Source organism: Mus caroli, unplaced genomic scaffold (genome assembly GCF_978045245.1).
Source record: "Mus caroli unplaced genomic scaffold, Mus_caroli_1 scaffold_17, whole genome shotgun sequence".
Classification (NCBI taxonomy): Eukaryota; Metazoa; Chordata; class Mammalia; order Rodentia; family Muridae; genus Mus; species Mus caroli.
Genome location: NW_028227272.1, coordinates 76,023,959 through 76,050,491, shown reverse-complemented (window position 1 = coordinate 76,050,491; position 26,533 = coordinate 76,023,959). Strand labels below are relative to the sequence as shown.

The following is a 26,533-nucleotide window of genomic DNA, read 5'->3' as shown; positions in this document are numbered from 1 at the left end:
TTATCAACTAAAATTCCATGCATTTTAAATATCCATATACATGTAGGCTCCATCCTTTTAAAAATATATTATAGATTTCATTTTAATAAAATCACTTCAATTTAGGGAAGATTTAACAAAAAGAACTTTGGGATGATAAGAGTTGTAGCAGGAGTAATGTTGGGAGTCATTTTTTTTTTTCATTTTGGAAGAGTCAAGAAAATATAGAAGTTGACAATTTGTTCACTTTTCTAACTTCAGTTAAAACACCGGATCGTGACATTCATTCTGGATTCACACTTTAACAGTAATCCAATAGCAATTTCAGTGAGGCTAGGCAACTGAGAATAGTAGAAGGGCTTTGCTTCTGCTGTTAAAAGCTTAGTGAGCTGAGGGTCTCTTTCATAGACACACTTTGCAAAGATGGAGGGGAGGATACTGATGAGTTCCCCTTGTGCCTAAGCCCGGGCCACTGAACAGCACCAGCGTTTTGACATTACTCCAGGGTTATAAATACAAGGAATCTTCATGCCGTGATTTGTCAATCACATTTCAATTTCTTTTTAGAAGATGCATGTACTTGATTTGTTTATGAAAATCAAAGTGATCAACATCTCAGTTTGATATAAATATGTATATATGTGTATGTATATATATATATACACATACATATATATGTATATATATATCATGTTATCATGAGCACATGCACATGAACATAAATATATATATGGCTGTGAAATAAGAATAAACAAATCATGAATTTGAAAGAGAGAAAGGAGGTATTTGAAAGGGTTAGAATAGACAGAAGAGAGGAGATGCATGTTGCAATTATATTATAATTTCAAAGGTGACAAAACCAAAATATGTTTAATTAATATGAGTTAAGTATCTGAGATGAAGTGATGTTTTTTTTTTCCAGAGGCAAAATAGAATGTACTAGAATGAATTCATGTGTCTTTAGTGCAATTAAACTTTATAAGTATATTTTGATTATTCCTGATTCAGAAATAAAAGCATTAGTCATGATATTAAATCAGGTCCATGAATAAATAAATCATGATTTGGTTTTACATATTTATATGGTGGGGATAAACATGTCAAGAGAAAATTAGTGTATACTATTTTAATGTGGCAGAGAAGACTTGAACTCAATTAGGGTCTATCAGCAAAGGCTTTCAAGGGACTGGTCTGAGTTGAGTGAATATAAATCAATTCTACAACACTGAGTCCTATTATTTACCTGTTATCTCATGCCCAGCCAGACTCTACTGTCTGGTCCATTGACCTCAATTCCTGTGGATCACAGTTCTTGCTTTGAGACATGGAGATCAAGAGACAGGGTCCTCCAGTGTAGAAAATAAGTGATGTGGCCCATTGCCTTAGATACAATATTTTTGAGAAAGGCCAGGTACTTGCTTTCTTCTGAAATGATACAGTTAATTTGTGCAAAGATGTTAATCTTTGTTCCTATCCATGCTTATTAGTCTCTATAGTTCTTTAATAACTGAAAGGACATTACTTCATTAATGAGAGTTGTCTAGACTGGCATATGGAAATAGAAAAAATATTAGTGTGTTTAAATGATGTCTTTGGTTCAGTGGGAAATAATTTAGGATCTAATTTTTAAGTGGGGGAGGCTGTATTCTCTCAAGGTTATTTATGCAGATTGGGTATTAACTGCAATTCCCCACAGATCTGAGAAAATCACACAAGAAGGATTCCATCAGCCTTTACTCCTTTGTATTAAACATTTTAATTCCATTTCATTTATAGCATCCATAAGTAAAAAGGACTTTGAATAATAACATTTTTGTATCTTTGATGAAAGTAAGGAAATTTTGTTTGTTTTCTTGTTTGTTTGTTTGTTTTGGTTGGTTGATTTATTTTGATGGGTTGATTTGTTTTGGTTGTTTGTTTGGTTGGTTTGTTTTGGTTGGTTGATTTGTTTTGGTTGGTTGGTTTGGTTTGGATGGTTGGCTGGTTGGTTTGGTTTGGTTGGTTGGTTGGTTGGTTGGTTGGTTGGTTGGTTTTGGTTGGTTGGTTGGTTTTGGTTGGTTGGTTGGTTTTGGTTGGTTGGTTTGGTTTGGTTGGTTGGTTGGTTGGTTGGTTGGTTTGTTTTGGTTGGTTGGTTGGTTTTGGTTGGTTGGTTGGTTTTGTTTGGTTGGTTTGGTTTGGTTGGTTGGTTGGTTTGGTTTGGTTGGTTGGTTGGTTGATTTGTTTTGGTTGGTTGGTTTGTTTTGGCTGGATGGTTTGGTTTGGCTGGTTGGTTTGGTTTGGCTGGTTGGTTTGGTTTGGCTGGTTGGTTTGTTTTGGTTTGTTGATTTGTTTTGGTTGGTTGGTTTGGTTTGGATGGTTGGCTGGTTGGTTTGTTTTGGTTGGTTGGTTTGATTTGGTTGGTTGGTTTGGTTTGGTTGGTTGGTTGGTTGGTTGGTTTGGTTTGGTTGGTTGGTTGGTTGGTTGATTTGTTTTGGTTGTTTGATTTGTTTTGGTTGGTGGGTTTGGTTTGGTTGGTTGGCTGGTTGGTTTGTTTTGGTTGGTTGGTTTGTTTTGGCTGGTTGGTTTGTTTTGGTTGGTTGGTTTGTTTTGGCTGGTTGGTTTGTTTTGGTTGGTTGGTTTGGTTTGGTTGGCTGGTTGGTTTGTTTTGGCTGGTTGGTTTGGTTTGGTTGGTTGGTTTGGTTTGGTTTGGTTTCACACTGAGGTGAGAGTAATACTAAGGGAATGGTGAGTTTCCGATTGTTTTTTTCTAAGAAAGAGATCCAAAGTTTCAGATCAATCCATGCACATGAGATTTGCCTAGTAAAATCATTAAAATTAATAGTTTGAAAATATTAGTGGGAAACAGAGCTAGTCATTTATCTTTTAATTAGACATTTTGGGAGAGGTTGTTAACTCTCCTAAGAGTCCTGCGCAATATATCTCTACCTTTCATATCAGACTAGTCTTTTTTATCCTCTCATTCTCAAAGCTGGACAAGAAATAGACTTGTATCAATGTTCTTCTACTTCAAGGTGTTTGTAAACACTGTTACGATAATTAATTGGAGGAAAGGGAAGGAACAGATGTTGTAATTATAATCTCAAAATAAAGAACAATCCCATGCAAACACACATTTAATTTATTTCTGCAGTTTGGCATTAGGTATTGAAAACCTGAAATTAAAACTGATATCTTATACTGGCTTGATAAGTTGACAGACATTATTCTGGTTCCTGTGTGTAATTTCTATCAGTGTCCTTCGTAGACTGCATTATGGTTTCTGTATGTGTGATTTTTGTCTACCAGCGTCCTGATAATTCTCAACTATGTAGTCAAAGCTTTAACTCATAAGAACTGTAAACACACACATGCACACATACACACAGAAAGAGAGAGAGACAGAGAGAGAGAGAGAGAGAGAGACAGAGAGAGAGAGAGAGAGAGAGAGAGAGAGAGACAGAGAGAGAGATTGGAGGGGTGCAATTTTTACCAGAGAAGTTTTACAAAGACAAGTTGCAGATCAAGACAGAACAAGTCAAAAATTCAGAACAGATTGCCAAAATTAGTTTGGGGTCAAGCAGAGCAATTCAGTCAGAAGCTGAGAGGAGCCAGTTTGAATCGGCCGGCTTTGAGAGGAGTTTGGGCCAGAAGAACTGATTTGAATGAGCCAGCCAGAGTTCAGAAAGACCTAGAAAGGGTAGGCTTATTCAGCAGTAAGCCTCCAAAACAACAGTTATATCTGGAGAATAAAAGATACTTTTATACATTTTATTGCATTTATCTATATGTTTAAATTATGGGGCAGTAAATACATGCATACACATTTACAGAGAGGGGGCAAGTTGTTGGAAAAATAATTTTCACTCTATTAAAATGACTACTTAAATAATTTCAGTGAATGTTACACTTTACCAAGAAGCATGTAATTTACCTGACATACAATTTACACCTATTTTCGCCTGCTTTAAGATGAAGGGTGCCTTAATTAAAAACAACTGAGGGGCTAATGAGCTGCAGTAGTTTGATGGCTTCCCAACATTCATCTCTGATCAATTGTTACCTTATGGGGCTGGTCAAGGGACATGGGCAAGGGATGCCAACAAGTTATAATTAAAGAACTAAAGCAGTATAGAGATGATTAGCCTGAAAGCACCCCAGTCATCTGGCTTAGACATATTCGTGTGAGCACACACACTACACAAACACATACATCCCCGCAAGTATGTGCACAATGAATAAAATCATAAATATACATAAATTTAATTAAACTAGACCCAGTAACACTTGAAAGAATAAAGATAAAGGAGATGCATGCTGCACGAAGTACTCCAGACAGTGTCCATGGAGTGCCCTGCCTCCTTGACAAAATCCTGAAAGCATCATCACTCAGCCACATTTTGGGTTGAAGAACCAGTAGTTTGTTTTCATCCAAACACTATTATGTCTGTAAGATAACAGAGAGCAATGACAAGATTGGCCCATTGATTTCTCTCTTTCTGGGAGTATGGTACCTTTCACAAAGAAGGGATTGATTGGGTTCAAGATAACTTTTCTATTGACATTTCTTTGCTTCTATGCATGTGTCGCAAACTTTGAAGACCCGAGGTCAGAAAAATCTCAAATTCAATACGTTTACCTACTCTTGAACAGTTTTCTTAAATGAGTGACAGGTCTGTTGCTATAAATGTAGTAAATGAATGAGATTGCAATTAAAATATGTCCAGGTCTGACGTGGTGTTACTGAACTGCCAATGTGGAGACTGACAGAGTGGGATACTTTGTTTCAGGCTTCTTCGAACATCCACTGCTCCCCATCTATAAAAGTCCTGAACTCCGTCCTGCCAAATCAATCCCCTTCTTACTCTTCAATCAGAGGAGAAAGACCTTCATTCTCCGAAAGCCTTTTAGCTTAATCCCACCTGGCTCTATTCATTGCTTAAACCTTTTGGGGTGTGAAATGAGCTACAGTGTCGGACCGCACTATTTGCGGCATGCATTATTCCTTCAGCTTTAGTGTGTCCAAAGGCTTAAAACATCTCTACCTAAGCTCTTGCTGCAGGGAAGAGTCCTTATCTCGGCAAAGGCAGTCTGAGTAGCAAGACAAAGGAGAGGCAACCTAAGCAGGGACTGAGCAGAGAACCTGAAGACTGAATACCGCCAAAGCAGCCTAGGGATATCCCCTCTTTCTCTCCCTAGAATTCCATTATAAGTATATTTTTATACTCCATCTGTGACCTAAAAAGTAATAATGTTTGCGTGCATATGTTTCTCTTCTCTCATGTAGACTAGACTTTTCCTGAAGTCAGGAGAGAGCCCTTTAAGGGTATATAAGCCATAAAGCTTATAATAATGGCTTAGAGATAGGTTGCTAGGAGACACGACTCTATAAACAGAGTAAAGCTGTGTGGTGATCTTTGTGATACTAAATCTCTAGTCATTCAGACACTTGTGGGAATGGGCACTCAAGTTCTCAAAATGAATAAATCTGGAAATTATCACACACAAAAAAATTTTAACTACTTTCAGTTACCAAAGATTGTTTCTCTGTGATGTAACAAAAATAGTGTACTAGACTGGTCCTCTTCATTCAATTTAATACATTATGAGAAAAATTTTCAAAGATGAATAATGACATCACATAGAGCTGCTAATCTTTTATTTTACACATATTGTTTATTATTTTGTCCTGTGTTAATCAATAGTGTCCCAAACTTCTGGTGCCTTGTGTTCTATTTATTGTGAATCAGGCTTAAATAAATTATTTCTAGAGGAAAAGGATAAAGTTAAGTTGGCAAGATTTGAAATCCACACAACCTACTTCCTCTAATTATGTTCCCAAGTGGAAATATAAAGATGAACTGGGAAACTCTGTAGGATACTTTTAGGATCCTGAGGCCAATATTAAACATGAAAATGTGTGCACGTGAACGTTTTATAACTTTCGTTGAAAAGGGATATTGTTTTCTGGCAAACTAAAGGTGGCGTGATGCCGAGTCCCTGCAATCCTAGCAGGGACTCAAGACTCAATCCAATACTCAACAGGAGTACTGAACGACCAAGGTTAACTAGGACGGATGAGACTAGCATCAGCGTAGGAAACATAGAAAGACTCTGACGTATAACTACATAATTAAATGTACTTTCTTTCTTTATTTTCTTTTCATCTGAATCACATAGAAGAAAAAAATATGGGTCCTTCTTCCATGTGAATACATAACTTCCACTACTTCTCTAGGCAGCACCAACACCACCAGGGAACAACATTTTTTGAGATCCCTAAGGGAAGAAAAGGTGTCTATTATTCTGAAAGGTCATTCTCTGAGCTTCCTGTCATTCAAAATACATGTGTTAAACTCATTAGGCACAGTCTCACAGTGTAACACCAATCGCAGATATGTAATGAGTAGAGTGGACTAAAATACTTATAAAAATCATAATTTAATATTTTCTATTTTTATTTAATTTCTACATATACTGGTAGGTCTTTTCAAGTCCTATCTAAAAGAAATGTCAAAGGCAAAGGGTAGGGAAATTGAATTGTCTAATATCCAAATGCATGCAGTACATTTTATTTAAGAAGTCTTGGTGTTCTTCATCTCATGCATTAATTAAAACAGATTCAAACAGTTAGAAATCAAATTGGAAGCCAAAAGACAGAACTTTGTACCTACTTTAATAAACAGAGCTTTTATTTCCCCCACGACCTCGTTTCCTTTTCTATAGCAAATATTAGGATCCTTTGAAAGGTTTCTTACAGTAGCAGGCTGGACCGGCAACCTGACTTTCCAATCCCATTTGATCTAAAGTGGCTCTGGGTAGTTTATCGTTTTAATTTTTAATCTTCTGGAACGACCGCCGCTACTGTTGACAGAGCACTGTGACAATGTCTCCAGAAAGATAAGAGACTTAGAGAGCTACGAAGAAAAGTGTTCCAAGGCGGCAAACCGTAGGCAGAATAAGGAACTGTAACTTGAGTAAACAAGAGAAGAACGCTGTCTGAAGAGAGATTAGAGAGTAATCACCACTGTGGACTTTACCCCCACCCCCCAACGCCCCCGGCATGCAGGTGCACTCACCAAGTCCAGTACTGAAGCCTGAAGCCAACATTCAGGAGGCCTGATACTTTACCTTGGTGCGTTGATGCGATCTACCAGAAGCCACACCCTGATAAGACATAGAGGCCTTGATCTCCATTTGCTCTCACAAAAATGTGTAGTTCTTCACCTGTGACTAGTTTATATCAGTAGACGTTTCTACGACTCAAGCGTCCCTAAGCTTCTACATCCACTTCTGCCCTTTTTTCCCCCTAAGCTTCAGCAAATACATTGCATAGAGCTATTTAAATGAATAATTCTTCTGCTCATGTGGTTGGAGAAAAACAGTATCAAATCCAAAAATAACAATAGCAAGGCTTGTCTTTGTTTCGGAAAATCTATTTGATATTTTGTTAAAGGAAGATTAATGGCTTTGTGTTCTTTCATTGCATTTATCTGTTTACCAAGTGGAAGTGAAATATACCAAATATTGGGACATTAGACAGAGCATCTATTTTCCCAACATCCTGTTCAGTGGCTGGAAGGCAGCAAATAAATGCTAAGTCTGATGAAGGCTTTGGAAAGGAGAGGAACTACCTCTTGAACATTTGTTTTTCTTTTCACTGATTATAAGAATTTTGAGTGCTCCTGGCCCATTTCCCGTGCACCTAAACACGTTGTTATTGTTTGCTATCATCTAGGGGAGACATTAAATATTCTGGAGAGGCAACAAACACACTCAACTTGTTATTTCAGTAGGTAGAGGTTACATTGTCTCCTAACAACCATAGAGAACAGTAAAATTAATATACCTAGAATCCAGAGGCAAACGTGATGATGGTGATGGTGATGATGGTGATAATGATGATGATGGTGATGGTGATTTAACTGCTGACGATTTCCCACGTGCATATTGTATCACTTTTAACCATCACTTTTCCCCTTTGCAGGTTCAGCCCACTGACTTTCACATTTAAAGGCATAGTTTTATATTAATACTAAGATATTGATTGAGTAAAAGAATTAAAAAAAAAAGGTCGGGTTGTAATTTAACTAAATTTAGTTAAATTTTAAAATAAAAGTAAAATTAATTAAGAGAAACCTTCACTAAGCCTCACAGCAGACGGTGCAGATGCCACAGGTTGTAGCCTAGAGGATGGGATGCTGTGTTACATGGAGGTGTCTTTTGTCACCCTGCGGTGGCTCACCAGTTGGCAACTGCAGATGGAGGCTATGGAGGACCTCAGAGCAACCGCTTGTCTTCGTCCTTGGATTTAGGACTGCTTTGACTTTAAATTTAATGAGATAACAAAAGCAAAAAAGAAAACTAGAAAGCTAAACTCTGAACTACTAAAGCTAGAGCTACTCTGTGTAGTTTTAGGCGATTTGATTTTCTTGAAAGATGAGTTATACCTCCTTAAAGAAAGGTTTAAATCGTGATCGGTGTATTTATTTTTCTCATTCAAATTTAATTCAAACTTTATATGAGCTGATCCATTAAACTATTCACATCCTCTCAACAACACTGAGAAGGGAAAGACAGAACAGAAATCAGATCCTCAAGAGAAATGTAATATAATGTAGGATATTCAAACATGTACTAACGGCTTTCCCCCAAAACTGACGATATTTAATGTCCTAAGTAATAATTTTGCTAACGGTCTACAATATTGTTTGATATTATATCTATTGAAAAATGGATTCTTCCCTTATACAATAGACCCTGCCCAGTTTCTCTGCCCTCTACTTTTCCCAAGTGTTAACATAATTTACTTCCAATTATGTCTCATCGAATAATGAAAATGTAGCATTAATGTTGGTAATTTTATCTCCTGTTCATATGTCGTTTATTCTACCTTAGGAGTGCAAACTCATCAATGCCAATATCATCTACCGGAGGTGGACCGTTTGTGAGAGTAAACCAAGCCCCTAATGGAAGTGTGATACTAACTCCTAGGTGGGTGCCAGGATGTTTTATTTTTATTTGGTACATAGGACTAGATTTAAAAAAATATTTGGAGCCAATAATGTGTCAGTGCCACCACACATTGACCACATACATTTGAAAATCGTTCAATTTCTTTTGCTTGTTGGTCGGTTGGTTGGTTGCTTGCTTGCTTTTTGTTTTGTTTTGTTTTGTTTTTTCGAGACAGGGTTTCTCTGTGTGGCCCTGGCTGTCCTGGAATTCACTCTGTAGACCAGGCTGGCCTAGAACTCAGAAATCCACCTGCCTCTGCCTCCCAAGTGCTGGGATTAAAGGTGTGCGCCACCACGCCCGGCTATTCAATTTCTTTTATTTGTGTAATGTCAAGAAACATGTTTTTTTTTTTTTCCTGATAGGATTGTTTGATCTTCATTTGTAGAGGACAGTCTAATTTACTGTTTTAAGCCATTACTGCTATGACATACCGAGAGGAAGATGATATACCATAATACTCTTCTTATTCTCATACTAAAAGCTCTAAATATCATGGAAATAAACTGTAAGTCTTAGAATAAATAGGATAAATACGCCTCAGACAACCATCAAAAGATGAGGGGTTACATGAGAATCAAGGGGTTATCTTTCTTAGCAAACAAATATGAATATAATTTAAAAATAATATAATTAGTCCTATATTATGTCTCTTTTTTTTTTGCTATTTTAAGCTAGATCGTCTCTTCTACCCTTTTTTGTGAAGTGTTAAAAATCAGCATCCTTCCTCTCTTCAAAATTCTGTCATAGTACATTATGTAATCTCTCCTATTTAGACATTAGTGGTGATTTTTGTCTGAGACTGAGGAAATTGGCCTCTGAATCTCATAATCCCACTACAGACAAACTCCGGATGAGAAATGACTGCAAAGAGACATCAGAATTATACTCTTAACAGTGAGCATCCTGTTACCAGTACACTTCCCTTAACAGACTTGACGTTCAAACAGCATCAGCTTATTCCACTGCTCGGGAAAGTCAGCGCGCCCCAAAGCTCAAGCAATAAAACAAATTTGCGAGCACTACGTTCAGTATCAGTGAGAGAACCTTGGGGTTTAGCACTGTCAGTGTTGACTGATAGGAATCCCAGTGGGTTTGAGCCAATCCACCTGGAAGTTTTCACACAGGTTTCCCAACTTCCTTTCTAATAAGGCGTTCTGAAAGCTCGTGGTTCTCCAGTATGCTGAGAATTCTACCTGTTCAGGTTTCCTAGATGTAAATATTAGTAAGAAAGAGAAAACAAAGTTTAAAGCCATTCAAATTAATTGAATGCCTCTTTCGGGGAAAGACCATATTATTTCCGTTTTTTTTTTTTCTCTTTTTTTCTTAATTGATTTATTCACTTTACATCCCTGATTGCAGCACCCTCCCTCCTCTCCTCCCAGGCTCATCTTCACAAGCCCCCCCCCCAACCCTTCCGAGATAGGAGGCCTCACATACACCCGGGTAACAACCTGCCCCAGCAGATCAAATTGTAGCAGAACTAAGTTCACCCCTTCCCACTGAAGCCCAACAAGGCAGTTCAGCTAGAGGAAGGGGATCCAGGGTCAGGCAATAGAGTCAGAGACAGTGCCTGCTTCAATTGTCGGGGGACCCACATGAAGGCCCAGCTGTGATATCTGCTACAAAGTCGTAGGAGTCAGGTGACAGTTTCAACTGATATTAGTGCCACTATTATACTTATATTCATGGTAGTTGAAAAAAGAAAGACTTTACATAGATGTACCCTTTATGTTCATTTACACCAAAAAAGCCAATTAGCTAAATGTCTTCAATCCTTTCTTTAATTGGCCATATTATCCTGAGCGGGCAAAATTGAGACATATTGATTTATTCAGTCCCTTAGTTAATTAATGTTATACAATTATGGCATTTAGTGTAAGATGGAAAAATACTTTGGGTGGCATCCTTGTTCTAAAAGCTGTAACAAAAATAAGGAAGAAGTTATCGGGGAGAATATGAAATGTCTTGTGAGATGGTAATGAACTATTAACTGCTTATGGGCTTGATTGAAAATATTTAAGCATTGTTTGTCCTTTCTAAGGCCAGTAACAATGTCCCAGGAGCCACTCTGAATATGGATTTTTATTAATGAGCACTGTAGAATTGAAAAGCGCATTTGTGAGACTTGAAAGTATCCTAGAATGCATCCTGTAACCTACTTTTCTTTCGAACACACGTGGGCATCAAAAGGGAAATTAATTGAGATTTTCGAGGCATTTTATAGAGAGGTATATAGAAATACTGATCGTTCACAAAGTACATTTTCTTATATTTCTATTGAAGTTGTCTTATATATTAAAAGAGAATATTGATAATAGAATGTCGTATGTTCTTTTAAATAAGCTTTACCATGCGTGTTCTAAAACTATGGAGTTGCTTTTAGTGAGCACATAGCTTTGCTTTGTGTTTTTTTTTTTTCTTTTATCCTTTTTCCAAAGTAAGAGTACTCAAGCAACATTCACACCTCATTTAAGTAAATACATAAGTATAAAGCATTTAATTCTATGTGTGGGCACACGTATACAAATATTTAATGTGTGGGATATCCTCAGAGGCAGAATAGTGGCAGTGTTATAATTCCTGGTGCAACATTGCCCTCTGCTGGTCACATTGTATAACACTTCGTATACAATTTTATTTTTTAATGTAAGTTTTCCTGGCTTTGGAAAAACCAAATTTCAAAATTATAGGCGATGTGATTTCATCAGTTTACGCGTAGTCGTTATTTTATAGTCGCTACGCACATGTCTGCCTCTTTTACAAACGGAAGCTCATTTACTTTCCAGAATGAATTTCACAGCCTCCTAGAAGGGCTTGTCACTGAACAGCCCTGAAGTTGATGAGACTGGAAGCTGGTCTTCATCAGCTCATCTTCTTCTTACAGTCTTAGTTTCTACTACATCTGTCATCAAATGGCCAACCATAGTCTAAAAGTATTAAAGGGTAAATCCATACATTAGCAGTTCATTAGCTTCAGTTATTACCAATCTCGGAAGCACTAAGCAATCTCACTGTGTACAGAGTGAACCATCTCTTGTTGTGGCAAGAACAAAGCATGCATTACCTTTCCGCTAATCCTTCAGAATTTAATTTAATTCCCAAGATTACTTGCATGGCCATGCTTTGCCCAAGAGTAGCACCAGAGTACAGAAAGACTCTGTTTCTTTAAGTAAAAGTTTTCTACCTAGTAAGGAGAGAAAGAAAAGTCATATGCTAATATTGCTAAAAAAAAATTACAGCCTGGCATTATCATGTGTCATCTATTCACCAAAAAAAAATGTAGAGAAGAAAAATAATCAATTTGCATTACTATCATCACCTAAGCCCAAAATTCAGGATTTGCAACCATGATGTGTCACAAGTACTTAGTTGAAAAAGACCATGTTGAACACAGGGTTTAGCACTGTAAGTGGTTTTAGATATAGACTAGAGTAACTGAGACATATTCCCTAGGAATGAGAAAGTAGTGAAATCCATGTTTGCTGTATTCAAAATAATTCGTGATAAAAAAATCCAAAGCAAACATTTCTCACAATCTTCATGAAATCACAAGACATTGTATTTATTCTATTACACCCATATTGATACTGGATAATTTTCCTAAAATAATTTGAAATTCCATGGGAAGAATACAAGCACAGCCCTATTTTGAACACCGTGGGGCATTTGCTTCTATGGATTTCCACTCTTCTGAATTTCATATTTGGTATATAGATTTAAATGTCTACTTAACTAATAAAAGGTTCTTTTCTCTTATAGTCCACAATGCTCCCAAGATTCCTTGATTCTACTGCAATGTAACCATAAATGTAAGTATTTGTCACCTTTTACGCCTTCAATTTAAAATTCTGACATAATTTTATGTCACTTGAAGCTATTTTGTTATCACTTCGATTTTCATGACCAAATAAATTATCTAAAAAATAAGGTATATCCTTTCTTCAATTCTTTTAATAGCATGTGGAGAAAAAAAGGTGACTCAGAAAGTCGGCCCAAAGATCGTTGGTGGAAGTGACGCCCAGGCGGGGGCCTGGCCCTGGGTTGTGGCTTTGTATCACAGAGACAGGTCTACAGACCGTCTGCTCTGCGGTGCATCTCTTGTCAGCAGTGACTGGCTGGTGTCTGCTGCACACTGTGTGTATAGGTAAGTTTGAACATGACTTCCAACTAAATGTCACTTAGTCATGACTCAAGAACCATTGACTTGGGACAGTGGCTCCGTGTTCTCTTTCTCCTGCTAATAAAGATATCGTATGTATATCTACCCAAGTAGCCACAGCACAGTACATGTTTTAAAGGCTATTAAGTAAATCTGACAAATTTAAGGAAACATGAGAAAAACTTTCAAGAGTTGGGGAAAGGGGGATGAGTCCTACTTAAAGAAAAAGCAATGGAGGAGCTAGAGAAAGTATCCAAGGAGCTAAAGGGAACTGCAACCCTATAGGTGGAACAACATTATGAACTAACCAGTACCCCGGAGCTCTTGACTCTAGCTGCATATGTATCAAAAGATGGCCTAGTCGGCCATCACCGGAAAGAGAGGCCCATTGGACATGCAAACTTCATATGCCCCAATACAGGGGAACCCCAGGGCCAAAAAATGGGAATGAGTGGGTAGGGAAGTGGGAGGGAGGGTGTGGGGGACTTTTGGGATAGCATTGGAAATATAATTGAGGAAAATACGGAATAAAAAAAAATATTTAAAAAAATTAAAAAAGAAAAAAAAGAAAAAGCCCTTGACATGATCTATGAGTTTTTATTGGGCCATAGCACAAACACAACAAAGATTGAGGTAAGTGTTACGCAATGTATTGGTTCGATGGCTTATCAGAGACTAAGTCAACTCTCAGCCCACATGCTCTGAGTTCCCCTACCCAACCAGGGGAGTGATCATGTACTGGCATGGACTACCCCCCCCATAAGGCATGTTTTATGACCCCCGACTGTCCAGGGGTCTCCTCTTTTGTTAGTTATAACTGTCTCCTAAGTGTTCGTTACCTCGCTGGTTACCTCTCAGGAGTGAAAAGTGCAGCATTATAATTATTCTAAGTTCTCTTTGTACTCCCAGCTACCAAAGGTATATATAATTTTTATTAGTCAAAGCTGGTTTACCACCTTGTCTACAAGATAGTCTGTGATCTCTTTCCTGAAAAAGGCGAAGGCTTCCTTAGAGATTGCGTTTCAGTGGCCTGCATTATAAACAAGATTTTTTTTTTTTAAAGGCACTCAGATATGCTTCCTCGGAAATTGGGATGGTGTTCTCAGGAAATTTAGCTAGCTGGCATGGTGACACTGACCTTAATTTTCAGATCCTGCCTGTTCTCAGGACCTCTTGGCTACCTCATATGAAACTGCCAGTTCTTTGCCTCTTATCCCTAATGTCTCTGCCCTCACTACTTGGCTCTAACATTTCCTTTTAACTCTAACACCCTTTCCTACTTGATTGAGCAATTTATAGTCACCACCGTGGGTCCTGGACTATTTTCTCTTAAAACCTACAGAAAATGATTTCCTATCTCAGCAAGGGGTCCTTTAGCAAACAAGTTCATCTCATCTGACACAAAAGAGCACCTCATTTTGTGTAGCCCCAAGCCTGACCAGGAAATGTGATTTCAGTTTATGACATAAACTTTCCAATAATTTTCCATAAAATTATGTATAGCTTCTTATTAAAATATATTAATCATTCATTATATCAGCTATTCTATCTCCCCATACAGAAAAATTTGACATTTTTCCCTATTCATAAGGTAAACATTTCAAAGTGTAGAATTCATGTTTATTGCATCATTTTTGTTATTATTCAGTCAATATTTGCTCTTAGCAAATCATCACTGTGATAATCACATTCACAAACAACCCTCAAGTTTTATAAACACACTGTGCTTTAAAAGTTTGTGTTAAGTACCTTGTAACAACTTAATTCACAGGTTTTCATCTATGTTACTACCACATAGAGCCAAAATTGAGAACTCATTTCCACATACAGCTTTGCTTTGCAACAAGGAAGAGCAAAACTCAAGCCTAGTTCTAGGATTTATTTCCCCTCTTTAAAAGTAATCGTTCTCAATGCAGTGTCATGGGGGAAAGGGGAGTAAGTGGGGAAGATGAGGAGGAAAGGAGAAGATAAATGTGAGGGGTCCAAGAAACAGTTCATCTACTTCAACACAAGGAATGTCCAGTCTTTAGTCACCTACTGATGATTCCCAATGACATCATAAAAGAAAGATTCCTCCTAAGAAGTACAGGAAGCTGATATAGAATTGATAACCTGCATCTAAGAGCCAAGTCATTGTCTCCCATAATTGTATCTAGGACAATTAGGATAAAACTTCCCATAGCAGCAAGAGACTCTGAGAAGGAACTGCGGGCTCAGACTTGGAGGAGGCAGATGTACTAATCAGGAGCCTGATATAGAATTAACAACCTGCATCTAAGAGCCAAGTTGACATTGGCTCCCATAATTTTATCTAGGACGATTAGGGTACGTCTCCTTATAACAGCAAGAGACCCTGAAAAGGAACGGTTGATCCAGACTTGGAGGAGCCAGATTTATATAATCAGGATAGAAAAACTAAGCTCTCCTTCCAATAAGGACAAGGAGAGTTTCTGGGTGTATGCAAACAAATTGTCAGACACTTTTGGGGAAGGGAGAGGGATACGCAGAAATGGTGACCATGATTGATTTCACCAAAATTTCTAACAAAACCAGACTCACAGAAGTCTTCGACAAATGGCAGACGACATCCAGTCTCTGTAGCTCTCTGATGTCATACATTGGTGGACTATCGAGGTAACTAAACAATAACATCACTTTTAGTAAAAGTGACACTTCCCTAGATCCTGCTGATCTCTGACAATGATAATTCTCAACACACCTTAAGAAATTATTCCACCAGGCATTTGTTTCTCATTTGTGCTATGTATCCTCACTCTTTTCCTAGACTCATTCTTTTGAGCAAGTGACAAGGGGTATAATCTCTGTCACATATCTATAGCATAATCTATCCGTACTATAAACAAAAGTTTAGCTAAATCTTTGGTCTTTTCTGTTGCACATTGGTAGGTATTAGCATATTGCTTAACTAGTCTCAGGTTCGGTGTGTTATTGTTTAACATCCTTCTAAAACAAATGATTTTCACATGTCACATAGGCCTAGAGCATTACTAATGACATCTTTCAATTATCTGTTCCATTGATGTGCTTTTTGTAGGTCAGTGATAGCAACATAATATCTATTTAAACCACAAATACCTGAATGGGTAGGAAGCCAGTTCCATTTATGAGCACATGTTCAATCACAAAATGTGTTCATCTACTCTCAGTTTGAGCACAAATAAGTAAAGATGGGATGTACTAGAATTATAAAAAAATCAGAACTGTCCTGAAATATTTGCATTTTACTATCATCAGTCATTTAATAGAAAATTATTTCTCTTACTAATTTTCTTGTATACTTCTTGATATCACTGGCAAAGCAAGAAAGTTTTACAAATTATTTTAGTGATTTATACTAAAAAATTTTAACAGAATAAAATGATACTACCAATTTTTATTTTATTCGCTAATTTTGTCAGTAAAAAATAATTTCTTCTTTTTCTAATAAAAATGTATTTACTTAGAAGCATTCAGAATGTCAACAAAACAGCCGCAATTTTATTTGCAATTACAGGGTAGTATTCAATTAACAGAACAACAATTATCTTCATATAAGCTGCATCAGAGACAACTGAAGATGAGAAAGAAAAATAAAACCAAAAGCAAAAAATAAAAAAATAAACTTTTGTCCCCATATATAATTAATTTGTGCTATGCACCAACAACTACGTGCTTTAAATTTCCATGCCAATTTACAACACCCCCCCCCCAATACCGTACCAGGCAAAGTTAGTGGCTGTTGAAAATACCACCAGGACAGGGCTATCTAAAGATACATTCGGCAATGTATCAACTATACAAGAAAAGACACTGTACAGTTTAAAAACAAATCTTACACAGCCTTACATTTCAATATTTTTCTTTAAAATTTTAGATTATAGACTTTTTCTTTAAAATTATAGATTATAGATTTAGCTTTATAGATTAAAAAAAAAGCCTGTTCCAGAACCAATATGTTCATCATCTTCTTCTGCATCTTCATCTTCACCTTCTTCATCTTCCTCAATCTCTTCATCACCATCCTCAACTTCCTCTTTCTTCTTTTTCTTGCTCTTTTCATCCTTGACCACCCCCTTTTTCGCTGCATCGGGTTTTCCTTTAGCTCTGTAGGCAGCAATATCCTTCTTGTACTTCTCCTTCATCTTGGCAGCCTTCTTCTCATAAGGCTGCTTGTTCCCCGCTGCAGTGTTGTTCCACATCTCTCCTAGTTTCTTTGCAACATCACCAATGGATAAGCCAACATGCTCATCTTGGATCTGGGGGCGGTTCTCAGAACAGAATAAGAAAGCCAAAGGAGCCCTCTTGGGTGCACTGGGGTCCTTGAACTCCTTTTTGGTCTCCCCTCTACAAACCCCTATCCCATCCCCTGACCCTGCTTGATCAAGATACTCATTGAATAAACACTGCACAAAATTGTTACATTTGTATGACCTTAACGGGCACTTTTACCCAGCATGTGGACTGGTCAGCCCCTCTTTCCCTTTTATCTGTTCAAAACTGTCTACTTAACACTTTCCTAACATATCCTTTAATTGCTTGTCTTTATAACAGACATTTTGCAGTTATTAGACTTCACTGTAGCTGTATTTCCCACACATTTCTGTATCAGATCAACCAAGGTGTCTCTATGCCGGGAACATCTACCACCTTGAATTCATGGATAAATCTTATTCTTCCTTAGTTTGGAGAAACACATGAGCTTTAGACTTAACTGGGGGCTAGGGGTTACTCAGTCCTTTCAAGTATTTCTTTGCTGTCTACTTTTTACATTTTCATACAGAAAAGTGATATTTGCTGAGAACTCATCCTGCCCTAATTTTGCAAATATCTGGGCTTGATACTGCTATAAGGACCAAGAAAACTCCTGTTTCAGTATTACTTACTGTAAATATTAAAGGATGAAAACATCTTAATAAATGTTTCAGAGAATGATATGTGCACTAAAGATGCATCTCACCAGCACAGACAGAATGATGGGAGCACTAGATCAGCAGGAGAGATATTCACTGATTTATTTGAAGGAACAGCTAAAGAAGAAATAGACAGATAATATGATTATATATCTGCCTAGGGACAAAGACACTCTGGTGTAACAGTATTGTAGGCCTACTTTAGGAACCTCAAGAATCCTTAGTATACTTGGCCTGGCTCTTAAATAACACTGGATATTGAAGTACCGTCTTTGAGAGGAGATAAATGAGAATAAATAGGGAGTAAAAGGAAATAAAATGTCATACTTATACACTATTTCTGAACTTATTCTTATTGAAAATAGACTCTTCTCTCATACAATGCAACACAACCACATCTTCCCTCCCTCTACTTCTCCTGCTCCCCCACCTACCCTCTCTCCTCCAGATCCACTTCCCCTCTGGTTTTTCTTCAGAAAAGAACAGGCCTCCAAAAGAGGACAGTCAAATGGGACAAGACAAATAGAATAGGACAAGGGAAAAGCCCTCATATCCGGTCTGGACAAGACAACTAAAGGGAGAATGAGCTCCAAGAGCAGGCAAAAGAATCAGAGATGCATCTCCTCCCACTGGTAGGAGTCTCACAGAACACCAAGCTAACAGCCCTAACATATACTCAAAGGCCCTAATGCAGACTCATGCAGGCCCCATACTTGCTAACTTAGTATCTGCGGGCCCATATGAACCCTGCTTAAATGGTTAGTATCTCCTGGTGCCTGCCATCCCTCTGACTTCTACACTCTTTCCTTTCCTTCTTCCATGGGGGATTCACTGAACTCCTGGAGGAGGGACTTGACCTTGAGGGAGACCTCCAATTTAGAGTTTCTTTCCGAATTATGTCTGGCTGTGGGTCTCTATTGATACTGGTCAATTGACATGTGGATCTAAACTCTAGAGAAGCAATACTTGAATTATAATAACATGCTGTTGATATTTGAACTCATAGCATCACTGGATAAGCTCATAGCTGGAGTAAAAGCATAGTTTAAAAACAGACCAATGCAGAATCTTGAAATATTACAATTCTTAGTGCTTGATATGAAAGAGAGATGGTGGGGATAAAGTAAGAGGAGTTGAGCAAAAGGAAATCATAATACATGGCATTCTGGAAGCTATAGAAAAGTGAGTGTACAAAGGCAATTCCTTGTGTTCCTATGAACAGTACACAGGCAGATAGTGATGGCTTTCGGCTCCTCCCAGTGTCTTGTACTTTGCTTTCCTGGACTTACATAATACTTAGACTTACTCACAGACAGAATAGAAACTGAGCACGTCTTTGTTGTCTACACATTTTTCACAACGCTACCACGTCTTTCATGCTTTATTTTTTCTCTTTTGCACATACTGTAGATTCATGTCCTTCTACCAAGTTATTATGCTTACTAGGATAATTTTGATAATTACTGCATGTTTTCAAAATTTGTTGAAACTTGGCTAACTTTGTCCAATTTAGTCTGATGTTTTTGTACTTTCTGAAACCATTCTTGATAATTCTTAAAGGACTTTTTACTCTAGTATCAATTTTAATTCCGGAAACATTTTAATTTTTACTCCATAAAATTATAATTGACTATATATACTTGCAGGGGTTTTCGTCTTATTTAGAAAAAGATAACTATAGAGGCTAAAACCCTTTCCTATGAGAAAGCAGGGTTTTAGATAAACTTGAAGAGGCTGTTCTTGTACCATTTCTTAGTGTAAAGTACAGAATCAATTCAGTTTACACTCAGAAAATCATACTTATTTTAATGTCTGTTTCGCTTTCATGTTGCTCTTCCGTGACTCTCTTGGTAATTTTACTTCCTAAAACATCAATACCTGAACCAACACCACTCCTTGAGAATACCACTATTTTATCCTCCTGGTGTAATAATAATTTCTTAGAAACTAATAATACAATAGTAGTTAACAGAGGCTAGGTGGAACAAACAGAAGAATAGTAGGACGAAAGGCTAGGACATAAAGTAGAAGTTAGTATTCTATTGTAGAGCAGTGTGGCTACAGATAACAGTGCTGTAGTATACATTTCAAAATGGGGAGTAAAAGCATTTTGAATAATTTCACCACAAGAAAATAAGGCTAGAGAAAATGTATATGCTGACCTTGACTTAAGCATTACAACATGCCTACACAACCCCTAAGTGTGTCCAGTAAAAAACATAAAGCTTACTTTGACAAAAGCATTCCATAGAGGGATCAGGGATGCTACAGAATGGAAATGCTGCAGAGTTCTAGCTTTTTTGTGTTAGGTATCTTCTGGAAAGTTGTTATGGAAGGAAAGTTTCTTGAAACTATTTTCTTATTACAATCTTCAGAAGAAATCTAGATCCAACCAGATGGACAGCAGTCCTGGGCCTGCATATGCAATCAAATCTGACTTCTCCTCAAGTAGTAAGACGGGTGGTCGATCAAATTGTCATAAACCCTCATTATGACAGACGCAGAAAGGTCAATGACATCGCTATGATGCACCTTGAGTTTAAAGTAAATTACACAGGTAAGAGAACTACACCTAGTCATCTCATCTGCTGACAGCAAGCCAAAATGAGACTTAAAATGTCATCCAGAACAGTACACGTGAAGTCATAAAAACTGGCAATTCTCTGCAGCCATCTTTATAACCTAAATGCAATTGATGTATAAAGGAAAATGTATGAAATCTCTCTCATCATAGTGCTTAAATCCAGCTTTAGGGAACTCTTACAGTTCTCTAACAGAGAAGCATCCGGAACTGTACCTGCTGCATCTGTTTACCCTGCAATAGAAACATAGGGGTCCATCTACCACAATGCACAAAACAAGACACAGGAGAAAAGAGAACAGGTCAATGTTACCCACAAGCAGATGTGGAAGCATTAGCACCCTCTGTCAAATTAATTCATTTTTGCAGAACCTTATAAAACAATTATCGTGATTATACTCGTGTTTAATATGTGAGAACCAAATTTATGAAGTGTGGTCTACATGTGGATTATGGGAAAGCAGACCATTACAGTCCTTAGTGGCACCACACTTTGGGAGTCACCTTCTTTTCTGTATTTTTCTCGTATCGGGCATCAGATGCTCACTGAAAAATCTAATTACTTGTAAATGGATGCTGAAAGAACCAACGTGATTCTCCAGCAAGATTCAAGTAGAACAACTGTTGGGGAGGCAGGTTTAATATGGCTATATGTGTCAAAAATATTTTAAAACACCATACAATATGTTTTTCTTAACTAACTTTGAGAGAACATTAAAAGGCACAGGCAGAGACAAGCAGGCAAAGACACTTTCTTGTAGGCTTGATGATCTGAGTTCACTCCTGAATCCCTCAAGATGACAGGATAGAACCAGCTTTATAGGGTTGTCCCTGCCCTCCACATGTAAATGAGTACAATTTTACATACATGTACACATACACCTATAAGTATATACATATCTATGCACGCATATATGTAAACATACACATATAAAGAAAATAAAAATTTAAAAGCACATTTCGAACATTTTACAAACTTAGAACTCTTCTCAAATGAGTACCATGAATTTTAAAAATCAAATACAAATGATGAATGCTGAAGTAAGGCATTGGGGACAGGAAAAAAATGAGTAATTATAGAATAAACTAGAATCCAAAGAGACCACCAATACAAGAAAATCAAACACAAGAAAGCACTGATCCTGAATGCCTTTGTCTTTTATGATCTGAAGGTGTTCCAGCATAATGAAATCAAATACAACTATTTTGGTTTGAATGTTTGGAAATGTTTGTTTGTTTTTTAATTTGTTAGAAACAAGAGTGGCATTATGTCTCTGTGAGTATGTTTGTTTGTTGTTGTTGTCCTTCTTTTGTTTATTTTGCTTTGCTTGAGTTTTCAGATTATATACAGCCTATTTGTTTACCAGAAGAGAATCAAACACTTATACCAGGAAGAATTTGTTCAATTGCTGGCTGGGGATATAATGAAATAAATGGTAAGTTATCACACTTGAAAATGAGAACATGTTTACTAGAAAAATATGGGCTACTGAAATTTACTGTGTATATTATAATTTTTAATACATCTCTTAGTCTATTATATTTGCAGAATCTGCAAAAACAATTGTCAGGATTATATTCATGTTTATGTGTGTTTAATAACACCAAATATTTTCAGATTCCTTTCAGGAATACATCTTGAACAGAGTTTTAAATGTTCAATAAGGCGAGGCAAGAAGGAAAGACACTTTTGTCCGGAGCAATCACCTGAGTCTACAGTTACAAAACATTATAGTCATGATAGCTAATTGCTTCAGATGTATTTAAAATAGAATCCACAAATATAAATGAGAAGCCTAGTCTCAGAATCAAAGCACTCACTTTGAAAATATCCTTTGGAGAAAATGTATGTAATGGCTCAGTTGTTTTCCAGCCTTTGGTCTTATGAGACATGTTGACATGAAACCTTAACACAATGTCATACATGGCCATGCATAAATGCATTGTTTCCATTCTGTTCCTTACTTCACTTTTAAAACGCAATGATACAGAAGAGTTGGGTCAAGCTGACCTAGAAACTGCGTGCATGTATGAATAAAGAATAAACACAAAATAATCTCTAAAAAATAAAAGAGCCAACTTGCTTGTTAAAGAAAGCATCAAGTTTAGGGGCCAGTGCTCACCAGCTTGCTAGCTCAATATAATTCTCTATGACAGTCACATTACCTAGCTGACAGTATCTCATGGCTGCTGTCCACAAAGTATATTCAAGGCAAAGACTATATATATTATTTTATTTCCTCTGCTTGAAAAATGTAGTGGCTTATTACCTCTGAAACTTAAATAGTAAAATGATTGCGAGATGGATGTTTTATTTTTCAAACTTCAAAGAAACAGTTTTTAGCCACAATATAGACAAATTCAAAACAAATTATCTGCTAACAAGATTTAAAGCTCTTTATTCCATGCAATTTTTTTTTTTTTGGAGCTGAGCAATCGTGGCTTACTTATTGTGCCGAAAATATATGTTTAATTGAATTAAAATGTCTCTAAAGGCCCTGTGGAGCCAGAAGAGGCAAACAACATCAGAAATCATTTATAATGAAATGGTCAGACCATGTTTCAATCCTTTTTACATGTTTTCATAAATTTTATTAATTTTTGCCTTATGAGTTATGCCTACTCAGTTTCATAGAATCCCATTTTTTGACCCTAGGAGTATATTTTATTAATTAATTAATTATTGATGGTATTTGGGAGCATATTCTTCATTAGGAAGAGATGAGGAGAAAACTGTTTAATTTGGGCTACCAGTACTTTAAAATAATCAATTTTGGCCATATATTTTATAATATTATTTTATATTTATATCTGTGTATCTTTTCAATCATCCACATAGACACTATAATATAAAGAAATAAATACGTGCTGCAGAGATGGGTCAGCAAGCAGTTGAGTGTACACTGTTCTTTTAGAGGACCTGAGTTCACACCAATGTAGTTAGTTCATAACTAACTGCTTTTAACTCTAGTTTAAAGGTTTCAGACACCCTCTTCTGGCATCCTGTACTCCTTTGCACCTCGGCACACACATACATATAACGTAAAAGTAATAAAAACAAAAAAAATGTCGTAAAAGAAAGAAATATTAAATATACAGACATTGTTCATAGTTTCCTTTACAAAAGAGCTCTGTTACTTATTCAAACAAAATTTATATTCAGGGGCAAGTACAAAGAGAGGTTTCTGTTTTTATTGTATTTTTTCCTTCTGACCACACATCCTTGTTGTTCACAGGACAAATGACAGAGAGGTACTGAACCTTCCTCTTGGTTACAGTCTCCTGTGTTTGCTTTCTTAACTTGAAATCTGCCAGATTTTTGGAGCCAGTGATGGGCTGTGTGTTGCTTACTTAGCTGGTATCATGGAGTCAAGAGATATTTGTACATTCCCTTCCCATCTCTGTTTACATCACAGTGCCTATACTTTTAAATCATTCACTGTAGACCTGATTGAGATAAGAAGAAAAGAGGGCATATTTGAGACATTTTCCCCGAGATAACATATATATAACATTTACAAACAAATACTGAGAGGTGTGTGTGTGTGTGTGTGTGTGTGTGTGTGTGTGTTGAATTGCACTTAAATCACACACATAGCCAGACACACACCTTGTTTGGTTTTTTAATATAGTAATGTTCTTAACATATAAGTGAAACTCATCACAAAACGGGATTATATATATTTTTACAATACTGCCTGACAGATATAATAAGTTACATTTAAGTTTCTATCCCTTTTGTGATATCAAAGAGAATTGCTAATCATGAATAAATGCTTATGTTCCTTTTCTGGAGGTACTAACACCTGCTTGCTTCACAAGCTTCTTGGGAATAGTAGTTTAGTAAGGAGAGATTCATCCTTGCAGTGAGTGATTCGTGATAAAACAAATGCAAACACACAATGCTATAATATGCTTCCTTTCTCTTCACCTGCCTGGGATGGCAAGCATATTGCCCCCAGAGTAGAGCACAGTTCATCGGGCTTTGTCCCCTGTTCAGCGTGCACCTGCTATCACACACACAGAACCACAAAGGGGCTGAATGCCTTTACACAGGAGGGAGCACCTCCTCAGGTGCTGGATGAAAAGCTCTTCTGGATATCCAAGTTGGTGCTGATTTCCATGAATGAACTCTTTGTGCTGGCAGACTTCGTTTCTACCAGCAACACTGTAACTCTTTAAAAAATACTGAGAATGCCTAAAGACCACCCTAGTCCAATCCACAATTCTTACTACCCCTTACGAAAGGAAGAAAGAAATGCTCTCCATTTGCCAAAGTGCACAGATGGGTTTATTATGTACTTTAAAGTGCAAGGTTGGTAGTTAGTTCCATTATACATCCACATAGTACTTGATAATGAGAGCAAAATGCTGGGATAAATCAGACGGATGGCGTTTCATTCAAGGATGCCTGATAATCATTACTGACTGGCTGTCTGCATTTCCCATTTCAAGCAGGTTCTACTGTTGATGTGTTGAAAGAAGCTGATGTTCCTCTTATATCCAATGAAAAGTGCCAGCAACAGCTGCCAGAATACAACATCACTGGAAGTATGATATGTGCAGGATATGAAGAAGGAGGAATAGATTCTTGTCAGGTAAATATAGGCCAGTAGTCATCTTATACATTGAGATCGCATTGTCTTTGTTTAGACATAATTTGGGAATCACGAAATCACTAAGGATCCTCAATTCCCCTTTCATGTTGAGAGTGGGTGACTTTAGGCAAGCCACTTGTCACTTAGGGAGATGGTTAAGAAGGATAACACATGTAAAGCGATTAGCCAACATTAAAAACAAACCCATTAGGGTATTTTATTAGGAGACTTACTAAATACACTATCTGGCATATCTTAAGTATTTGAAAGTTAATGAAATATTAATGTATCCACATCTACTGCATTAAATTAAAGTAAAACTTATTACAGAACAAATGAATAATTTACAGATGTGAAAGTAGTCATTTATACCGTGAGAAAATGGTTATACTACATTAAAGTGTAGCAACTTGTTTTATATTATATATATATATTTATATATATATATTATAATTTGACAATACTTTTTAACAGGCAAGAATATAAATTTGTAGACATACTCCCTAATTAAATCAATGTCTTAAGTCATGTTAAAATTTCAGATTGCTTTTACATTTATTCTGCTTTGATGAACACTCTAATTCTATACAAGTCAAGTGGCTTTATACTTGTTCAAAATTTATCTCTAGAGCTCTATAATTTCCTTATAAAATAAATAAATGTGCTAAGGATAAGATACGTTCTCACTTAACATGTGATTTATAGAATTATTTGTAAGAGGGAAATCAGCTATGCAGCTTCAATTACAGTTAATGGGGTTTGCATAGCAGACACCTCACAAATGAGGTGGAAAAGATGATGGCTAAAACTATTGATCTTAGGGTTACATTACGTGAGTAACTCATTCCAGACCTGTGAAATCTTGTTTGGCTCTGCTTTCAACAGGATCTAAGCATATTATTCATTAGCAAGAAAAAAAATTCTAATGCATAGAAATATTTCATGCAGCAGAATGATGTTAGAGTTGGGTAGCCATCACTAGATTATAACACAGTTTCCTTGGATCAACTTTACTATTAACATTATTTAAAATGTTTAATAGATCATTGTTTGAATATGTTCATTGATTTTTTTTTTTTTAGCCTTTAAAATCTATTCAATCAGGCACGCCAAATTCCTTTGCATATTTGAGGTAGTCTTCTGAGTTTAGAGTCAATAAGAAAGAGTATAAAATAATTCCTCATTGATAAGAAAAGTAAATGGTATCTCATTATTCACTCGGAAACTGCATTCTTTATCAGCACCATCAAAAACATAGCCTACAGTCCATCAAATGGATCTCTTTCTATGGAACTTATTTAAACTGCAAATTTTA

The 26,533-nt window shown here is 36.8% G+C and overlaps 1 protein-coding gene across 3 annotated transcripts in view; it reads left to right on the top strand.

Moving 5' to 3' along the window:
* The window catches only part of Tmprss15 (transmembrane serine protease 15), a 115,688-nt gene that overhangs the window by 86,993 nt on the left and 2,162 nt on the right, over positions 1 to 26,533 (top strand). For 2 of the 3 annotated variants that reach the window (XM_021185182.2, XM_021185181.2), the window contains 6 exons: positions 8,854 to 8,949; positions 12,730 to 12,779; positions 12,928 to 13,114; positions 20,415 to 20,596; positions 21,961 to 22,056; positions 25,076 to 25,218. In XM_021185182.2, coding sequence (XP_021040841.1) covers positions 8,854 to 8,949; positions 12,730 to 12,779; positions 12,928 to 13,114; positions 20,415 to 20,596; positions 21,961 to 22,056; positions 25,076 to 25,218 — 754 coding nt within the window. The remainder of the gene's footprint in view (positions 1 to 8,853; positions 8,950 to 12,729; positions 12,780 to 12,927; positions 13,115 to 20,414; positions 20,597 to 21,960; positions 22,057 to 25,075; positions 25,219 to 26,533) is intronic. The other variant, XM_085832245.1, reaches the window with a different exon arrangement.